General features: G+C 40.0%; 1 protein-coding gene across 1 annotated transcript in view; it reads right to left on the bottom strand.

The window, feature by feature from the left end:
• LOC148363157 (uncharacterized) overlaps nucleotides 1–20,408 on the bottom strand; it is a 43,097-nt gene that overhangs the window by 6,827 nt on the left and 15,862 nt on the right. The window contains exons 2-7 of the mRNA XM_088340737.1: nucleotides 18,479–18,718; nucleotides 13,889–13,963; nucleotides 11,638–11,940; nucleotides 9,026–9,143; nucleotides 6,065–6,329; nucleotides 2,097–2,228 (exon numbers count right to left, since the gene is read on the bottom strand). Coding sequence (XP_088196863.1) covers nucleotides 2,097–2,228; nucleotides 6,065–6,329; nucleotides 9,026–9,143; nucleotides 11,638–11,940; nucleotides 13,889–13,963; nucleotides 18,479–18,718 — 1,133 coding nt within the window. The remainder of the gene's footprint in view (nucleotides 1–2,096; nucleotides 2,229–6,064; nucleotides 6,330–9,025; nucleotides 9,144–11,637; nucleotides 11,941–13,888; nucleotides 13,964–18,478; nucleotides 18,719–20,408) is intronic.

Raw genomic sequence — 20,408 nt, 5'->3', positions numbered from 1 at the left:
TTTCAGCCACCTATAACTGTTTCTTAATACTTTAAAAGAGCAAGTTGGACTTTATATGACATATTTTGTTTGTAAATTGTCCGCATGGTTCAAAAAAGTATATGTTGATGCCCCCCAATAGCTGACTCAGCACTTGTGGTTTTGTCGCTTCAGTTTTCTCCCCAGAAAGGCATTCTACTCTTCTAGACCAGAATGACATTGAATACCAACTCCATATTTTACTGGCAGTTGAGTTAGTTACCCTAGATGTGAAAAAAGCCAAAAAAGATGACTTTTGCCCGAACTGTAAGGCGCATCCCGCACATTTTTAAAGGATAATCATTTTCTATTCTTTTTTTATATAAAATATGCCTCAAAGCATATATTTACCAAGAAGGACACACAGAGAAACATTAAAGCTCTATTAACATACCTTGACTTTTCTTAAAATTGTAACGGTCCAGTACCAGAGCACCAAAACGGCACTTAAAATTCTTGCTTTTGTATCGGGCACATTTGCGGCCACCTTTAATGTTTTCTCAAGACCCGAGCAGACCTGGTTGTTGGTCAAAATTGCTGACCAAAGTGTATTCCATTGAGTTCATGTTGCTGGGGCCAACTGGACACGAACAGCTCATAACAAGTTACTGTAGTTGTTTCTTCTTGTGATACTACAAATGGTTTAAAAAAATGTCACTTCATTTAAAATGAAGCCTTAATTTCTACTTTCTTTTTTGAGATATGGTCAATTAGCGTGTCGATTGAAAATGTTCAAGATTATACACGAGAGACGACAGACACACAGTGGGTGTGATCGTACAAAGGTTAGTTGACATTGCACAGAGGGAAAAAAAACACTACTACCATTTAATTACAGTGGTGCCTCGACTTAAGAGTGGAATTTGTTCAGTGAACAGGCTCATAACTCAATTTACAAATCATTCAATTCAATTTGAAAACTGAAAACGAATGAATAATTCCAGGCTGCTTAAAACGCCGCACAGATAAACAGATCTGAGATGATGATAAAAAAGATGTCAAATTATAAGGATGTAAATTCATATCATAAAGCGCTATTATGTCAACAACAAAAAGGGCTCATAACTCAAGGTACCACTGTAGAATTTGTTGTAAAGCAATCAGTTATTTAAAACATTCCAAAAATAGAATGATCATAAAATCGTCTGTATTCTAAATCATAAGCCTGGATGAAGCTCATATGTTTGCAAACACAACTGCTAGCCACGTTAGCGATTAGCATAGCTTTGGTGGATGGAATCACTTTAGCAGTTAAAGCTAATTATATTAGCAATTATTGTTGTTGTTTTTTATTGTTTTACATCTTTTTGTTTAATGGGTATTGAATTATTTCATTCATTTTATTTTTTCCTTCTATTTTTTTCATGTTTTTAAAATTTAAACTTTCAAACAAGACAAGATCTTGATCTAAAATGGAAAAATCCTAAAATAATCTCTATTTTCTAGCAAGTCCCAACCCTGGTTTAACTCATATCTTCACCAAGACAATCGCTAACCTATTAAGCTAATAGCGTCTTTTGGTGACTGGCTTTAATTTAGCTGCTAGCATCACTGTAATAGTTAATGCTAATTCATTTAGCGCAAACGCTACAGTCACAGTTAAAGCTAGCGTTGTGCTTGCTCTTCACTAATGCTAGTTTATTAACCATTTAAAGTCAACATCTTTCAGATAAATGTTTTCATTTTATTCTTCAATTTTTAGCCTATACCTATCTTAGATTTTCACTAACGCAACCGCTAGCCGAGTTAGCAAATAGCATAGCTTTGGTGGCTGACTTGGATTTCAACAGTTAAAGTCATTAATTTAGCAGCTAATGCTACCGTCACAAACACTTACTTTTAAAAGCTAGCATCATGGCTATGCTTGCTAGCCGCTAATGCTAATTTTTTGGTTCACTTTTTAAATTCAACTTAGATTTTTCTAGTGAAACAGGAAGAAAAATTTGTCTGAAATGCTTTAGAAAGAATCCTGGAAAATATGATGTATAATAAAATATTATGTAATAGATTTTCAATATAGTTTTTGCCATGTGGCTCATCTTTACTTTAGCGTATGCGGCGTGGCAGGTGCGCCTCACCTGAGCCCCCCCGGCCAACTTCTCCAGCTCCGCCTTGCAGCGCTGAAGCTCTTCGTCCAGCAGGTTGCGCTCTTTCTGACTGCCGTCGTAAAGTTCCTGAAGGTCCTGCAGCTCCAGCTTCAGCCTGTCGCACTAGAACACAGAACAATTTCAGTCTGTCATCTCTTAATCATTGGGATAAAGAATACATGCAATAAGTAGTCTTAACTTCTGAGTTTAATTAGAGTGAAGGTTACATTCCAAAAATATAATGTTACAGGCGAAATCCATCAATCCTTTATTTATTTTACAACGATATACAATTACATACAGTAGACCCCAGGATACAGCATCCCCACTTTATGACATATTCACTTTACAGTGTGGAATAAAATATTTTTTCTGCCCTCTTTATGAAATTTCCCCCGCTATACAACATCAAAAATCAATTGTCTAAGAACTTTACAATCCTCGAAAGTGAAAGTTTCAAAAGTCTACTCCCCTCACTGCATCCATCTGTTACTCCACTCGACCAACTCAAGTTACCTCACGCAAAAGGTAAATAAAATGTCATTTTTGCTTTACATGTGCATTTATTTGGAATATATACAGATACGATGCATATAAACAGTACTTGATACATACTATCTTTTTAATTAAATGGTTTATCTGGAGAGTTCAGAATACATTAGCTCATTACAATAGGTTTCTATAAGGCAATTTCACTTCGCGCCCCCCACCACAGACCGCATTAATGTTGAATCCCAGAGTCTATTGTACATACTAAAGTGGAGAGACCGTTCAGCCAATCAGAATACAGACCACAATGCACTACGCAAATCAGTGAAATAGCAAATAGGTAAAAAGTCAACTACATTATTGACCCTTTATTTCAGGAATATTCAACTTAGTAAGGGCAGTGATTTGTGTGCCTTCCTCCTATTTCTTGATTACTAAAAGCTTTGTTTCCGTGGTTATCAAATTTTTCTTCTCCCATTGGCATCCTAGCGAGAAAATACAGTACAAAAAAATACAGTATTGCTAACACGCAAAGTCTTTGTGAAGAGAGAGAAGGCCATTGTGGGAAGTAGTTCAGCAAATAGCATACTGGTATTTTTATCAAGCCATGACGCAAAGCATACACAAGTACACCAGAAAGTATGAAATTTGTAAATTTTTGGACATGCAAAATAAGTTGCATTTGATGTCCTATAGTGGGGGAAATTTGGTAGCTAGGGGCTTAAAAATCTCATTTCACAACAATTTTTGTGAAGTTTTATCTTTAAAATGAGACCAAACACTATGCTTGTACAATCTGTGCTAATATAGGATTTTTACTGCTAAGTTTTATCTTTAAAACCAAACCAAATACATGCCTGGCCTACCAGTACATATACTCTTCCATGAGTGGGGTTGAAAATTAGTGGGGGGAACATAAAAATACTAATGGCATCATGTCATAGACAGGTTTTATGAGGAATACCTGGACAATACTACAACTCTTTTTTATTTTGAAATATTTTGAAGAAAACAACCCATGTTGTCAGGAGCAGAACAGAGACAGGACCCACTTGCGTTACGTTTCTCTCAGTTTTATTGGAAGAAAGGAAAGGGTTGCCCCCACGATCCGGTGATCGCTGGGCGCGGGAAGCAGGTCGCTCTGAACGCAGAAAAGGGACTTCCATGGCGAGCGATGGCGGTGTCGGGAACGGAAAAACGGGTCAGTAGCCGGGATAGAAGAGCAAAAACGTGGTCAAGATCGGAATCAAGTCGAAAGCCAGGAGAGGAGACTAGAGGTGGTCGGGGACAAAAAAAGGTCAAAAGCCGAGACGGGAGAGTAAACGTGGTCAGGATCAAAAACGGGTTGAAGCCGGGGGACAGACGGGAGCAAAAAACAGGTTGGAGTCAGGGTCGAAAAAAAAGGCTTGCTTAGTGTAAACTGAGGTTCGCAGACAGGGGACGGATCGGGGAGGGTTTAAATAGGGACAGAGAGCCAAATCAGAGTCCGAGGCAGTTGGCGCCAAAGGATAGGGCACAGTGAAGCACATCGGTAATCATGACACATGGGGTCATTTTTAACCCCACTTATGCGTCCAAGGGTTAACTCTTCAGAATTGTTAGCTTGTTAGCCTCATAGCTAACTATGTACCTAAAAGTTGAGCCATCATTTGTTGTTAATGTCATATACAGTGCATCCGGAAAGTATTCACAGCGCTTCACTTTTTCCACATTTTGTTATGTTACAGCCTCATTCCAAATTGTATTAATTGAATCTCTTATCTCAAAATTCTACACAAAATACTCCATTATGACAATGTGAAAACGTTTTTTTTTTACTTTTTTTGAATTTATTAAAAATAGAAAACGAAGAAATCACATTTACATAAGTATTCACAGCCTTTGCTTAATACTTTGTTGACCCACCTTTGGCAGCAAATACAGCCTCAAGTCTTTTTGAATATGATCCCACAAGTTTAGCACACCTATCTTTAGGCAGTTTGCCCATTCTTCTTTGCAATAAGTCTCAAGCTCAATCAGGTTGGATGGGAGACGTTTGTGCACAGCCATTTTCAGATCTCTCCAGAGATGTTCGATCGGATTCAAGTCTGGACTCTGGCTGGGCCACTCCAGGACATTCACGGAGTGGTTCTGAAGCCAATCTTTTGAGATCTTGGCAGTGTGCTTTGGGTCGTTGTCTTGCTGAAAAATGAACCTTCGCCCCAGCCTGAGGTCAAGAGCGCTCTGGAGCAGGTTGTCATCCAGGATATCTCTATATATTGCTGCATTCATTTTTCCCTTTATCTTGACTAGTCTGCTAGTTCCTGCTGCTGAAAAACATCCCCACAGCATGATGCTGCCACCACCATGCTTCACTGTAGGGATGGTATTGGCCTGGTGATGAGCGGTGCCTGGTTTCCTCTAAACATGGCGCCTGGCATTCACACCAAAGAGTTCAATCTTTGTCTCATCAGACCAGAGAATTTTGTTTCTCATGGTCTGAGAGTCATTCAGGTGCTTTTTGGTAAATTTCAGATGGGCTTCCATGTTCATTTTACTAAGGAGTGGCTTTCGTCTGGCCACGCCACCATACAGGCCTGATTGGTGGATTGCTGCAGAGATGGTTGTCCTTCTGGAAGGCTCTCCTCTCTCCACAGAGGAACGCTGGAGCTCTGACAGAGTGACCATCGGGTTCTTGGTCACCTCCCTGACTAAGGCCCTTCTCCCGAGATCGCTCAGTTTAGAAGGCCGGCCAGCTCTAGGAAAAGTCCTGGTGGTTCCAAATGTCTTCCATTTATGAATAATGGAGGCCACTGTGCTCATTCGGACCTTCAAAGCAGCAGAAATTTTTCTGTATCCTTCCCCAGATTTGTGCCTCAAGACAATCCTGTCTCGCAGGTCTACAGACAGTTATTTTGACTTCATGCTTGGTGTTTGTGCTCTGACATGCACACTCAACTGTGGGACCTTATATAGACAGGTGTGTGCCTTTCCAAATCATGTCCAATCAACTTAATTTACTGCAGGTGGACTCCAATTAAGCTGTAGAAAGATCTCAAAGATGATCAGTGGAAAAAAGATGCACCTGAGCTCAATTTTAAGCTTCATGGCAAAGGCTGTGAATACTTATGTAAATGTGATTTCTTAGTTTTTTATTTTTAATAAATTCAAAAAAGGTAAAAAAAAAACGTTTTCACATTGTCATAATGGAGCATTTTGTGTAGAATTTTGAGATAAGAGATTAAATTAATACAATTTGGAATGAGGCTGTAACATAACAAAATGTGGAAAAAGTGAAGCGCTGTGAATACTTTCCGGATGCACTGTAAGTGGGCAAAATGCTATAAAGACGGGCAGAGACGCCGTATTCCGGAGTCTACTGTACATGCAATGAGTGGTCCCTAGTTTTGGGGTGAGTCCAAATGTCGATTGGCTCAATTTCCGCATTTTTGAAGCTCCTCCAATTTGAAAAATCAAATAAAATTCTTTACCTCTTTCTGCACGAGCGATGCCTTCTCCTCGGCCTGTTTGAGCTGCTCCCTGAGCGAGAAGATTTCCCCGACGCCACCGTGCCAGCTCGTGGGTGTGCCGGGCTTGCCGTCGAAGGAGATGTTCTTCTGGATGGAGGCGTCCACCAGTCGGCAGTTGTCCATGCTCATGTAGTTTTGGGTCAGGACTTCGTCTGTTTCCGAATCTTTGCCTTCGTTGCCTTCGTCGCCGCCTTCTTCTTCTTTCAGGGATAAGTAAACACTGGAGCTGGCGGGAGAACAGAAGAAAAGATGGTGAGAAAACCAAATCATCTGGACACTTGGCCTGGAGATCATCTGCTCGTGCCCTGGGGTACTATTGTCCTGGTATCCATACTTCGCTCCTCCACCAATTTCTTTATGCAACAGGAATCGAACACGGGTCGCGGCTGTGAGGAGAGCATCGAACACTGACCACTAGACTACCAGTGATATATGTGACATACAAAAAGGCAGTACATTTTATCTCATTAACAGACTGTTTTTATTCACAGTACCAGAGATTAATTTTATATAAATAAATAAACGCAAAATGAAGGAACCAACTCTGGTGTATCTGATGATGAATTGAAATTTGAAGGATATTAAATACCGTGAATTCCGGACTATAAGCTGCTACTTTTTTCCCAAACTTTCAACCCTGTGGCTTATTCAGTGATGCAGCCAATTTATGTAATTTTTCTAACGGCCGCCTGCGGCGCTCGAGTACAAAAGGTAAGATTTAGACCGGTGGAATATATGCGCCGAGGAAGACTGCAACTTCTTGGCTTGTGCATAAATTAAATTAGCGTAAACATACCCTCATCATGCAAAATGCAAAAAGAAAGGCACATGACGCAGCTTTCAAGCTAAAAGCAATCGAGCAGTCCGATAAAGAAGGAAACGGGAGCGTGGGACGACGTCTATATGACAAAGTTTCTTTCCGACACTGAGGAAGACGACTTTGATGGCTTCAGTTCTGAGGAGGAAGATGAGGACGGTTAACCGTGATTTTTACAAGTACGGTATGTTTTTTTAACAGACCCGTTTACTGTGTTGCGAGCGTGTTGCTAGCGTGTTGCTACCATTAACTCCCCTGTCACGGGCACCGTTTGGGATGAAAGTTGTATTATTATTATTATTATTAAAGCTTTGAAAACTCTCTCGGTGTACCGTCTTTCTTTGTAAATATGTGTAACCCATGTATAATATGTATTTGCAACTGTATATTTTTGTAATTGTATTTATTTGAGACACTTATTCTGATATATTTTGCACGGGTGAATTAAAAAAGAGGGGCGGAACAAACGGGGGGTGACGGGAAGTGGGGTAGAGGTGAGACCTGTTTGTTGTCGCGGCGGACAATAGTGGATATATATTTTTCCCACCCTTACCTTTGGAAATATACACTTTTTTTCCTTGGATTACTTTCAACGATACCCGGACTCTGCAGGTCTGCATCAAACCTTAAGTACCGTTATCATTTGGCCGGCTGTGATTTTTGGACTGTGTACTTCAATGAAGGACATTTAGTTGTGGAAGGTAAAAGTAAGAAGGGAGAGGACCCATCTGAGCATCCCAGGCAGAGGACTGGAGGATGCTGCTTGGGAGGGTTGGATGGAATCCCACTTGAGAAGACAGAGCTATGCCCTTGCACAATAGTATTGCCCTTTACACGTTGGTTAACTGCTGTTAAAAGTATCGATAAAAATTGTTCAAATCTCATATTGTTAGAATATGATATAATGAAATTTAAAAGTGTCGATAAAAACTCATATTGTTGGGATATAATGAACTGTGTGTTTAATTGCTGTTAAAATGTCGAAAAAAATTGTGAATATGCTTAATTGCTGTTAAAATTGTCGAGAAAAACTTTTCAAACCTCACATTGTTTATTTGCTGTTAATAGTGTCAATAAAATTGTTCAAACCAAAAAAAAAAAAAAAAATTAGTTTAAATCGTGGGACTTGAAGTCAGGTTTAGATTAATTTTGTGTTTGTGTTACATCTTTTTAATGTGGGCGCATGTGGCTTATATACAGGTGCGGCTTGTGTGTGTACAAAATTGGTTTTCCTCTTAAAATGTGGTGGGTGCGGCTTATAGTCAGGTTCGCTCTATAGTCCGGAATTTACGGTAAATGTGTTATGTTCACTTTAAGTCTCCGTAGTTTGTATACTTAATTGTGTGTTTTAGCACAATACAGTGACATCTACTGGTTAAATCATACCAACTGTCCATTTTAAGTTTGCATTGTAGTTATTTAACCAAATAATCATCTTTGTGCTGTGTTTATCATAATTAGAATAAACTTACTCAAAGTGGAGCTCAAATTCTTAAGATTCATGACGTTTTCTTGTAAAAAGTATCTGTATCTGATCAGTATCGATCGATACCACTTTTTAATTACTTGGATTGAATTGATAGTAAAGTTTCAAATATTAGCCGCCGTTAGCATTTAAGACAGACGTTCATATTCTGTTCCTTTGGGGTTTAAAATAAACTGCAATGTAACTCTTACTGAAAGGGACACTCATTTGACCACTAGTTGTCGCTCTACTGTGTAGTGCAACCAAAAACGAGTGCTACAAAGAACGTGGAAGAATACAAACTACGAGGACTCAAAGTGACCAAACCACAACGTTTTCCTTCTTTTTTTGCCTTTGACAAGGTTTTTGAGAGTACCCGTAGAAGCAAGATGGCGAGCAATCATGTTCGTAATTCCAACTTTTAATAACATAGTAATAACATAAAATCCGATTAATGCACAAATGCTAATCACTGCAACAGTAGTAGTCCCTTCAGGATCCCTTGTTTGGGTTTCGACATAACGTTATAGTGGCGTTTTAAGAGCCGCACCACCCCCGGCCATCAAACAGGTGGCGATCATTCCCCCCCTTGCAGCTGATCCACGAGACGCAGCTGTCAAGCTAGCTCGCGACCTCTCACCCGGTCCTCTGTCGACGCAACAGCTGCAACTTCTCGGAGAGTCGCTGGTTGTCCTCCTTCAGGGCCTTGCATTCTTCTCGTAGGTTCCCGCACTCTTCCTTCAGGGAATCCACGTCGCCTGAATGGGACCAGAATATTCAGTGACGCTAGCAAAAAAAGACGTTCCTGGTGGCTAAGCTAAACCTGAGTCACAAATGATTTGAGGTTGAGCGGCGGGTGCTGACATCGTGTGATATAAACACACTCGTGACTTAATGGGCCTGTCGTTCTAATGGTGAACGCCGTTCCCCTGAGAATCATATGAAATGCCCTCCATAATTTACGGGACGGATTGAATAATGCTAATGCGATGGGATGACTTTGAAAAATGGTTTTGGCTTGTGTTGTCAAAGAAAAACACCTAAGCAATATAGCCATCAATGGCAGCCAAGCGAGAATAGATTTGAAGTCTGAAGTCGTCCGTGACAGCCTGGCTAAAACAGATCATTGACGTCAGATTCCGTCATTGGCAGCCCAGCTAGGATGGTTTTTAGCTGTCAATGGTAGCCTAGCTAGCAAGGATATTTGACAGAGCCTAGTAAAAATGAATTGTTGACGTCTTAAGATGTCCATTGCAGCACAGCTAAAATGACTTTTTGACGTCTATACATGTAGGTTGCCTACCCAAAATTATCTTTAATGTCTCCAGTCATCCAATGCAGCTCAGCTTGAACGGATCTTTGATGTCCATAGCCGTCCAAGGCAGCCTATTAGGAAGGGGTCTTAGCTGTTTATGGTAGCCTAGCTAATAAGGATAGTTGACGTCTGTCCATTGAAGCTTAGTGATAATGGATTGTTGACATCTATAGCTGTCGATGGCAGCCCAGCTGTAATGGCTTTTTGACAACTATAGGTTGCCTACCGAAAATAATCTTTAATGTCTCGAGTCATCCAATGCAGCCGAGCTTGGATGGATCTTTGACGTCCATAGCCGTCCGAGGCAGAAAGGATCTTAGCTGTCTATGGTAGCCTAGCTAACAAGGATAGTTGACGTCTTTAGCTGTCCATGGAAGCTTAGTGATAAGGGATTGTTGACATCTATAGACATTCATGGCAGCCCAGCTAAAATTGCTTTTTGATGCCTATAGGTAGGTAAAATTAATATTTTGATGTATCTAGTCATTTAATGCAGCGTAGCTGCAATTGGTCTTTGACAGCTATAGCAACCAAGGCAAAAAGGGTCTTTTAAACTTATTTCCATCCAGGGTAGCCGAGCTACAATTAATCTTTGACATTTATAGCAAACAATGATGTTTACCTAGAATGGATCCTTGACGTCTATAGCCATCTACGGCGGCACAGAAAATATATTATATGTCTACTGCTGTCTTTAGCAGTCTAGATATAATACATCTTTGTTGTCTATAGCCGTCTAGGGCAGCCTAGCTAAACTGAGACGTTGACCTCTACAGCCATCTTTGTTATCTAGTCAAATCAAGTCATGTTTATTTGTATAGCCTTTAATCACAAGGAGTCTCAAAGGGCTGCACATACCACAGATTTTTGCAAACCACAGACTATTATGACACCATCACCTGATCTAAAACCTACATGAGGGCAAATAATACACAGATATTGTCAACATAAAATATAGGTTATTCATAACCGCGTACTACCTTTATTTCTCATCATTTTTTAGTTACATTTGAGGTGCTGCTAAATGTTGTATTAAAAAAATAAAGGATTTAGCAGACGCAATAAAAGCACTAGCATAGTTTCTGAGCTCTCTGATCCTCTTTCAGGAGTAGTTGCGTCGTTTCCTTTATATAGATGCTCTATTGACTCACTCATGAATGAGTTTAATGCTACCCTGGCCAGTGTCCTGGATTCAGGAGCGCCCCTACGGCTTAAATCACGACCTTAAAGATGCACGCCTTGGTTTACTGATTAAACTTGATCGCTTAAACAAGACTGCAGGAAATCTAGCTAAAATAGATCTTTGACGCCTATACCCATCAATGCCAGCCTACTTAGAAGCGATCAGTCTATTATGGCCAAGCTAAAATGAATCTTTGGCATCCATAGTAGCCTATCTAGAATTGATATTTGACGCTTATACCAGTCAACAGGAGCTAAAATTAATTTTTAATGTCTGTACCTATACATGGCAGCCTAGCTAGAACAAATCTTTGCGTCCGTTTCAGTCTATGGAATTCTGGCTAATATGAATCTTAGATATCTAAAACCGTCCCTGGTAGCCTAGTTAGAATGGATCCGTAATGTTTATAGCCTTCTTAGCTAAATGTAATTATTGATGTCCTTAGCATCTATGGCAGCAAATTAGTTCAATATCATTCAGGTTTTGATTCGATTTAGGCTATAATTGCTACTCCCAACTAACAAGGATAGAATTGTATGTATACAACACAAGTGACCCTTGTTCTAAAAGAGAGTGCTTATGGATAAGACGCCGTTGAAGCACGACTCGGGTCTAAAAGATGCTTCTAGACTACTTCAATGTACAGCTTTTCCTCATTCTTTGTATCCAATCGAAAGATGCGATTTCATGTTTTGTTGTTGGTGTTATTCCACTGTAGACCACTAGATGGAGTCTGTGCGTTTTGCAGCCTCACCCTCCTTCCTCTCGGCCTCCCTGCGGCGGCTCTTCATGCCGATCTCGGCCCTAAGCGTCGTGATCTCAAGCTCGTATTCTTGCGTCTCCTCGGCCAGGCGCTCCAGTTCAGCCCTGCGCCTACAGAGCTCCTCCTGCAGGGAGGCGATATCGTTCTCTCGCTCGGCAGCCGCCTCCTCCGCCGCCTGTTGCAGAAGAAGAACCTCCTCCTGGGCCAGGCGGAGCTCCTCCTGGGCTTCCGAAAGCTCGCTCTCCTTCTCCTCCTCCAGGCTGTCCATCTCCTCCTGTACCGAGCGAAGTTGGGCTGAGGGAAATGATGTTCACAATTTATGAATTCCGTGATTTGTTTTTTCTCTTTTTGACAACAAAAATGGGTAAAACATTCATCAAGGTATTTCCTTTATTTTCATCGACCTTCATTTTTTTAACGTCAACTTTCGCCAAAAATCAAAAATAAAAGAAAAATCATAATCTTTTATGAGAAATGCATTTTTTTTATTCGAGTAAGCTTAAAATAACATAAACATCAGTTCAGCTTTATTCCTCAATTTTAACTAAAAATTAAGGCAAATAATTCAATTATAACTTTTTTTTAATAATAAAAAAACAACCTTTCCAAGAAAAACGTTATCTTTGAGGGGCTGGTTGTTTTTCCAAATTCTTAGTTTTAGTATTTTATTTTTGTACATACAGTGACACCTCTGCTTATGAATGTCTCTACTTACAAAAGTTTTAGGTTACAAACTAAATAGGAATATATTGCTTCTAGTTACAGAGGCGCTTCGGGATACAAAGTCAAAAATACAGTATAGTCCGTGCTGCTATTAGCCACTCTCAGAGTTTCCCCAACATAAACAAACTGGCTATCATTTGAAATCTGCCTGGCAACCCACTGTGCATGCATGCTTCCAGCATGCTTTTCGTGTCACCGTCAGGGTTGAGAGTTCAGAGACGAGTAGGAGAAGGGGTTCCGGCAAGATGATGGGAGGAGGACCCAGTCCAAATAAAATTAGACATTTAAGCGAAATTCTTTGAAGTCTCGAAATTTGTGGAAAGGAATCACCCGGAAAAGTGTTGACAAGTCAGACTATCGCTGTATATCACGCATTTTTGACCGACTGTCAAAAACCGTCAGATGTCATTGGATCCGTTTTTCAAGGAACGCCAGGCAAAAGGGTAAATGGATGTTTTATTATTTCCTCTAGTTTTTTATTTTTACAATAGGTGCCTCTTGTTTTATGTTTATTGTGCAGTAATCTAATTTTATAAGTCAAAAGCTCCTTGGTTCGAGACTGGGTGGAGACATGTTGGCCTGGAGAGGGATGGGAGCCATTAAGCAGTAACTGCCCAAGACACACCACAGGAAATGGTGCCCCTACGACCCTAGTGGTTAAGGGGTCCGACCAAGCAACCAATCTAATTTTAACATGTATTTGTTTCATGTTTTGATGCTTTTTATGATTTATTTAAAAAATATCATTGAGGACTTTTGCAGGTCTAGGAACAGATTAGCGCATTTAGATTCACAATAGGTCTCCACTTATGGAATTTTCAGGTTACGAAGCCACTCCCAGAACGAATCAAATTCTTAAGTAGACTTACCACTGAATAAAGTTAGAAAGAAAATATCAGTTTATGATATTTTGTTTTTTTACTTAATTCAATTTTTAAGGCAGGAGAAATTGATAAAAATAACACAAAAATTAATGCTAAAATTGTTTGCAAAGTGAAAAAAATAATACTTCGAAATTTTCTACCAATTTAATTTTAAAGACATTCAAGTTTCCAGCGTGGAAAACTTGACCACTGGAGGGAACTGTATGTCTAATGCGAAAGAAAACCAGTGCCACAGAGCACAGTGTAGCAGCAGGATCTCGTACAAATATGGCGGTAACCTCTAGGTAGGTATTCCTATATGTAAAATAAATACACATTTCTTGACCTATGATTATCTATAAACACATTGGTATGATAGTTCATGTATTTTTACCAAGTTTTCAACTCAATGTTGTTGGGGTTTTTTTTACCACTAGGAGGTACTAAATATTACACACTATCCCTTTAAAGATTTAGGGGGAAAGACACATTCTGCTGAAATTAATGGCATTTAAAAAAAGGCTGGAAAATAAGAAATAGTAATAAAATAAATTAATACGTTAAAGTGATTATTTGGATTATTATTTGGAAATATTCAAGGTAAATATATATATGGACAATTGATTTTGAGATTATCCAAAGTATTTTTTTGGTACCTTGCAGATTGTGGATTTGTCGCGTGAAGGCTTCGGCCTGGTGAGCGCTGGCCAGACGCTCATCTTCCAACAGTCCTGCAGAAGCGAGAGAGATAAGGGGGGGATGGGAGGTTTATTTGAGGGAATAAGATAAGAGGAACATGTCAATTCAGCAGAGGGACACAAAGATGACAAGAGGATAAGCCGTTCGCCCTTCAAGCAAAACTCAGGGACGAAAGAAAACTTTTGTGGCTGCATGCACAACAATACTATAATTGGTTGCAATTTCTCTCATCTCTAATGCGATCCAATGAACAAGCACTAAATACATAGCAACAAGTTGTCACGGTTGCCATGTCGCCCAATTGGCCCCGCCAGTGTGGCGCCAGCTGCGGCTCATTGACAGGTTGGCTTTCCGTCTTTTCAAGCTCAGTGCTCTCATTTTTCCTTTGTCAGTCCGTCAATGGACCTCTGCCCCGCAAGACGTGGGTTTTGACTCGGTCCTGTTTCCTTTTGGTATTTCCTGTCCGGTATTGTTCCCATTTATTTTTGTCCAGTTTAATATCGGTTTCCAGTTTCGTTCCCGTCTATTTTTGTCCTGTTTATTATTCTCTCCAGTTTTTGTTCCTGTCCAGTTTGTCCTGTTCATTTTCGATATCCTGTTTCATTATCTATCTTGTCTGTCCCGTCCTGTCCGGTATCGACTCCATCTGTCCGATATCAACTCGGGCAATTGGTATCGATCTCGTCGGCCTCTGGCTTCCTATCATTTCACGCCAGACTGCTGCCTAACGTGCATGACTCCCCATTTTCTTCCGGCGCCGTCACGAATGGCAGCCACTCCAGCAGCTCCCGTGTGTTATTTTCGATTGTTCTCGATTGTTCTCAGCTCAGGGATGCTGCTGGAAATGTGAATTTCCCTTCGGGGATGAACAAAGTATCTATCTATCTATCTATCTATCTATCTATCTATCTATCTATCTATTTCCCGTAAAATAAAAAGCTTGTTTGAGTAGCGTCACATGTTTGGGTCCTGATCCAGTTCTGGTTCATGACACAAGGGGGGTTAAGAATACAACTAACCAACTGTAATCAAGACATTTTTTTCATTAGAAAATGAGGGGGAAACTATTGGAATACCACCTATGCCCGCTCATTTGGTGCCAACTGCCGCGCGTTCTGATTAGCTCCCTGTCACTATTTGAACCCTGTCCTGTCAATCCCCTGTTGACAGTCCGTCTGCAAATTTTTGACATACAAGGCAAGCCTTTTTTTACCCTGACTCTTGCCTGTCCCGATTTTGCTCCCCTTTGTCTCCGGCTACAACCTGTTTTGATCCTGACCACGTCCGCTCTCCTGTCCCGGCATACAACCTGTTTCTGACCTTGACCACGTTTTTTGCTCTCCTGTCCCGGCTATCAACCTGTTTTTCCCATCCCTGACACTGCCATCGCCCGCTACGGAAGATCCACTTCCGTATTCGGATCACAATCCGATTGCGAGAGCGACTTGCTTCCCGCGTCTAGCGAGCACCGGATTGCGGGCACTGCCCTTCCACTCCCTATCTCAATAAACTTGTGGTAAACGTTACGCGATTGGGTCTACCCTTTGTTCTGGACGTGACACCTTCTCAAGGTTTCTTCATTTTCCTCATGTTGAACTTTTTGAGTTTTTCCTTGCCCTCATGTAGGTTTTAGATCAGGGGATGGTGTCATAACAGTCTGTAGTTTGCAATAATCTTTCGTCTATGCAGCCCTCTGAGACTCCTTGTGATTAATGGCGTCACAAATAAACATGACTTGACTTATTCCAATACATGTTTATTATATCGCTGTAACCAGAGTACCATTGTTAATGAAACCCTATAGGTGTGTGAGTGTGTGTGTATGAATGGGTAAGTGTGAAGCACATTGGAAAACCCCTTGGGAGGTCTTCATTGACTTGAAAACCGCTACATAAATGCGGTTCATTTACCATTTAGAAATTGCAATAGCTGGAAAAAGGAATTTTTGGGTTAGGAAGGCTGGGTTATGATTTACAACTGTAGGAAATTTACAAATACTGTAAAATAAACATTTCTTGTTCCAGGGGGGAGGGGGGATTGGAATTATACATCAGATTAAAATCCCATTCTAATGTAAAAATAGCTATATCTGAATTTACCACACTTTGTTTAGTTCTTGGACAGAGTCCATAGGCAACGTGGGCTTTAAACCGTCCTCAGTCGCAGGGATGTCCAATAAATATCAACTGTCACCCCCAGCACCTTATGTCAGCCCCCCCACAATATTCCCTGAGGACCCCCTACCCCAGTTGTTAGGGGGGTAACAGCTGAGCTGTCCCAACGGGAAGTCTGGAAGCTTCTTGATCATTCACAGTTGCTGTTGCTGACACACACACACACAGGCACGTATCAGTATGACACACACATTTCCCAGAAGGCCTTGGTAGAATTGCTCACGGCTGCCAAATGGTGACGTCAAGAACTTCATATTTATTATAGTGTTTTTATGAATTTTTTCGACCATGTGAACTGCCTGACGAGTCGGATATTTTCCAAGTCACGGTAGCTTACTAAAATTAAATATTAATAACAATTTGCACAGGGTTCATACACCTTTCTCATAGCCAAATTCAAGCACTGTTAGCGACGTTTAGAGCCGATTTTCCAATTTCTCCAGTACTACTAAAAATCCGGTGTGAATCGTGTATTTTGCAGAGCCAAAAATCTATCTGTATCACCAAAGCGGAACCACCATCAACATTTTTAGGCAGACTTAAAAATGGCAACAATTTTAAGCATTTACAAGCACTTTGCCCAAAATTCAACACTTTTCAATCCTTGAGAACACAACATTAAAGTTCAACCTTTTTCAAAGATTTCAAGAACCCGTCCGAACCATGTTTGCAAAAAATATACATCAAATCGCGTTTATAAAGCTTACCATAATGTTGAGAATAAAACCATTTGGGCAAGATTGGCCACTAGGGGACAGTACATCACAGTCAGGAATACAAAGAAGTTTACAGCGAATGACTTCCTGTGTACATGTTTTAATTGCCTGTGTAATTCATGTTGAAAGTGTTTGTTGACCAATAAACCATGGATATTAAACACAATAGTAAAAAGTACAATGATAATAAATCAAATAATAATTGTTGTTTGTTTACATTTTAAATGATCTGGAGACGGATTGTTTTAACGCGTAAAAATAGAGCGTGCGATAAAATCTACCGCCTTTCAATGTCAACATGTTGGCATGTATACATTTATTCTAAAAAAAATCACGTTTGGTAACATGTATTTTAACAGTTTAGTGAATGCAGTTTTACACCTAAACAAACTCACCACACTATACAAACTCCACACTGCCATGTAGCAGCTGGAGTAGGTGGTTGGTTTGTATTTTTTATTTTTAAAAAATCATCATAACTTTTGGTAGAAATGACCTAGGGACTTTCTTCTTTTTTTAAATACTCAGAAATTTAGAATGTATGTGTCAGGACCAGAATGGAGACCGGACCCACTCGCATAACGTTTCTCACAGTTTTTGAGAAGACGGGAAAGGAGTGCACACACGATTCGGAGATCGCTGGTCGCGGGGTGTAGGTTGCTCAGACGCGGAAGTGGGACTTAAAGACGGGTCATTAGCCAGGGTGGAAGAGCAAAAATGTGGTCGATATCAGAAAATAGGTCGTTATTGGGGACGGGAAAACAGACGTGGTCGAGATCAAACATGTCGTAATTCCGGACGGGAGAGCAGCCGTGGTCGAGATCAAACAGATCGTAGCGGGAGAAAAACAGGAGCAAAAACACAGGACAGGCGAAAAAGGGCTTTCCGTGTAAAAAAAAAAAAATGACGTTCAGAGACGGACCAACAAAAGGGGACTGACAGAGTTTAAATACTGACAGGGAGCCAATCTGTCAACAAGCTGCAGATAGCGCGCACGGGCGGGCCAATTGGGCGCCATGGCAACCGTGACAGAAGCTGGCGCCACACGGAGGGGGCCAATCGGGCGCCGTGGCAACCGTGACAGTATGTATGTTTGATTTAGTTGGTTTTAGTATTTGAATATAATACAAAAAAACTTAATGACATATACAATATTATTTAATGATTAAATATATTTACCAATGTTGTGTAGACGACACTTTTTTTTCTATTTCTTCCCATGGTACATTGCAATTACTACTGTTTACAAATTTGAGTAAACTATGATATTTTAAAAAGTGTTTATTAGTAGAGCTGAGGACTAATTGCACTAAGAAGCAAAAATGAGTAAAATAGTCAAATTAATTGTCTTTTTCACACAAACTTTAATATATTAAGGGAGAAAAGGGAAGGATGACGATAAATATATATTAGATTTCAGTACTTTTTACACTTCTCAGTACACATTCATATTTTTCGGTACATATATCTTAGTACTTATACCACGTTTTAGTATTTTTTTGTTTTGTCCAAAAAAGTGCAAGAAGTATTAAAATATATAGCGTATTATGACAGAGTACAGTTTAGCACATATTCTAGTGAGAAAATAAGCTCCATTTTTTTTCCCGTAAGAACAAAGTCCAACAGCGTCGCCCAGCGGCGACAGTTCATATCTCACCTTGCAGCTCTATGAAGCTGTTCTGATGCTTCCCAGAAGTCTCCCTGGCCTCTTCCAGCTCCAGCAGAAGTTGCAAAACCTGAGCGCGAAGCTCCTCCAGCTCCTGCTCTTCACTCAGCTCTTTCTTCTCCTCTTCATCCTCCTCCATCTTCACCTTCTTCTCCACCTCGTCCTCCATCTTCACCTTCTCGTCTTTGTCGTTGACCTCCAGGGTGGGCCTGCTGTCTGTTTTCAGATCATCTGAAGGAGAAACGGAAGCTTCAGATAAAGGTGACATTCTTTTATCCGTGTAGCTTAAAAGGAAAGCTTGCGATTGTCCGTTTGGATCAGAAGAACTCTTGGGATGAAAGCGCCTTTCGATGCTCTTTTATATTCAAATATTCAAAGAGGAGGAAGCTTTTTGATCATGGATGTTAGAGAGAATGGATAGAAGAGAGAAGGAGTATCAGAGTGAGGAGGGGAAAAAAACAGAACCTGGAAAAAACAAGCACTTTATAGTGCAAGTTGCATTTTGAAGGAGGATAGCATTTTTTCCAAAATAAAATCTAAAAACGGCTTAGACAGGCACAAAAAATAGAGGACAGTGTTGCATACACAAACCGTTTTAGTAATTGAAATAATAGAAAATGGGGGAGAAACGTGTCCCCAAAAACATGTTTTTATTACTAGTTCTTTATTTTATACCTGTTGTTGCCCCTGAAAAGCCTTGCATGGCCAACACCGCTATCGGTGTATGAGTCTGTGTGTGAATGAATGAGTGTGAAGCACATTGTAAAGCACTTCAGGAAGTCTTCAGTGACTTAAAAAGTGTTATATGAATGCAGACCATTTTCCATTTCAATGGGATTTTTTTTACATTAAATGTCATTTTGAGTGACTTTGAATAGTTATTTTTAATGAGCAATTTTTATTTATTTCCATCCATCCATTATCTGCACTGCTTATCCTCAGTAGGGTTGCGAGGGTGCTGGAGCCCATGTTAGCTGTCCTCGGGCAGTGGGCAGGGAACACCCTCAACTGGTTGCCAGGCATTCGCAGGGCATTTACCTCATGTTGAGGTTTTGAGTTTTTCCTTGCCCTCATGTAGGTTTTAGATCAGGGGATGGTGTCATCATAGTCTATGGTTTGCAATCATCTGTGGTCCGTGCAGAAATCGCTCCCCTTATCAATGATTGCAATTCACCTTAATAAGCAATACAACAAACATAAGGCAGAACCTATTTACTCACAGCAAGACAGAGTGAAAACAAAGATAATTGGTGTAAAACGAGTTTATACCATTTACCAAAGGAATTATTTCAGCATCTTTCTTGGTTCTTTTGCTTCCTGTAGTAAATTTAGTGATGCATATTATATATAGCAGTGTATATAGATATTTTTTATTCCCTATCTAACTTGTAATAATGGAAACATGTATAAAATACAAGGAAACCGTATACATTGATAGGTACGCATACATAGTTCATTATAAAAATATCTAGCTATCAATCTACCTTGGTCATATCCCTAAAGAGGGGTGACCAACAGCAAGACAAACACAGACAATAACAAAGAAAATAAAATAAAAAGAAAATAAAAGATTTTTAAAAAAAAAAGGGGGGGGGGGAAGCACACACAAAAAACACAAACATTTTTGGACCATGGTCATACCAAATGCCCCCCTCCCCACAACAAAAATAAAAAAGTAAAAATGAAAAAATAAATATGTGACAGCAAAAAAAAAGTAAATAAATAATCCGATAAAATATTCAAATCAACCTGGACAAACGTTTTATTTGAATGCTAAACACTCAGAACAAGTAAATGCATGTTCTATGTAGTTTTCAAGTCAGCAGAGGACGCCAATGAGCTAAGAATGCAATGAAGCGAGGGAGGAGGTAGGGGATCATAATAATGACATCATAATAGTGACTCACCACTCTGCAATGCA

This window comes from Urocampus carinirostris, chromosome 7 (genome assembly GCF_059441175.1).
Source record: "Urocampus carinirostris isolate Australia breed hairy pipefish chromosome 7, RoL_Ucar_1.0, whole genome shotgun sequence".
Classification (NCBI taxonomy): Eukaryota; Metazoa; Chordata; class Actinopteri; order Syngnathiformes; family Syngnathidae; genus Urocampus; species Urocampus carinirostris.
The sequence above is the reverse complement of the archived record's forward strand: the minus strand, read 5'-3'. Positions and strand labels throughout refer to the sequence as shown.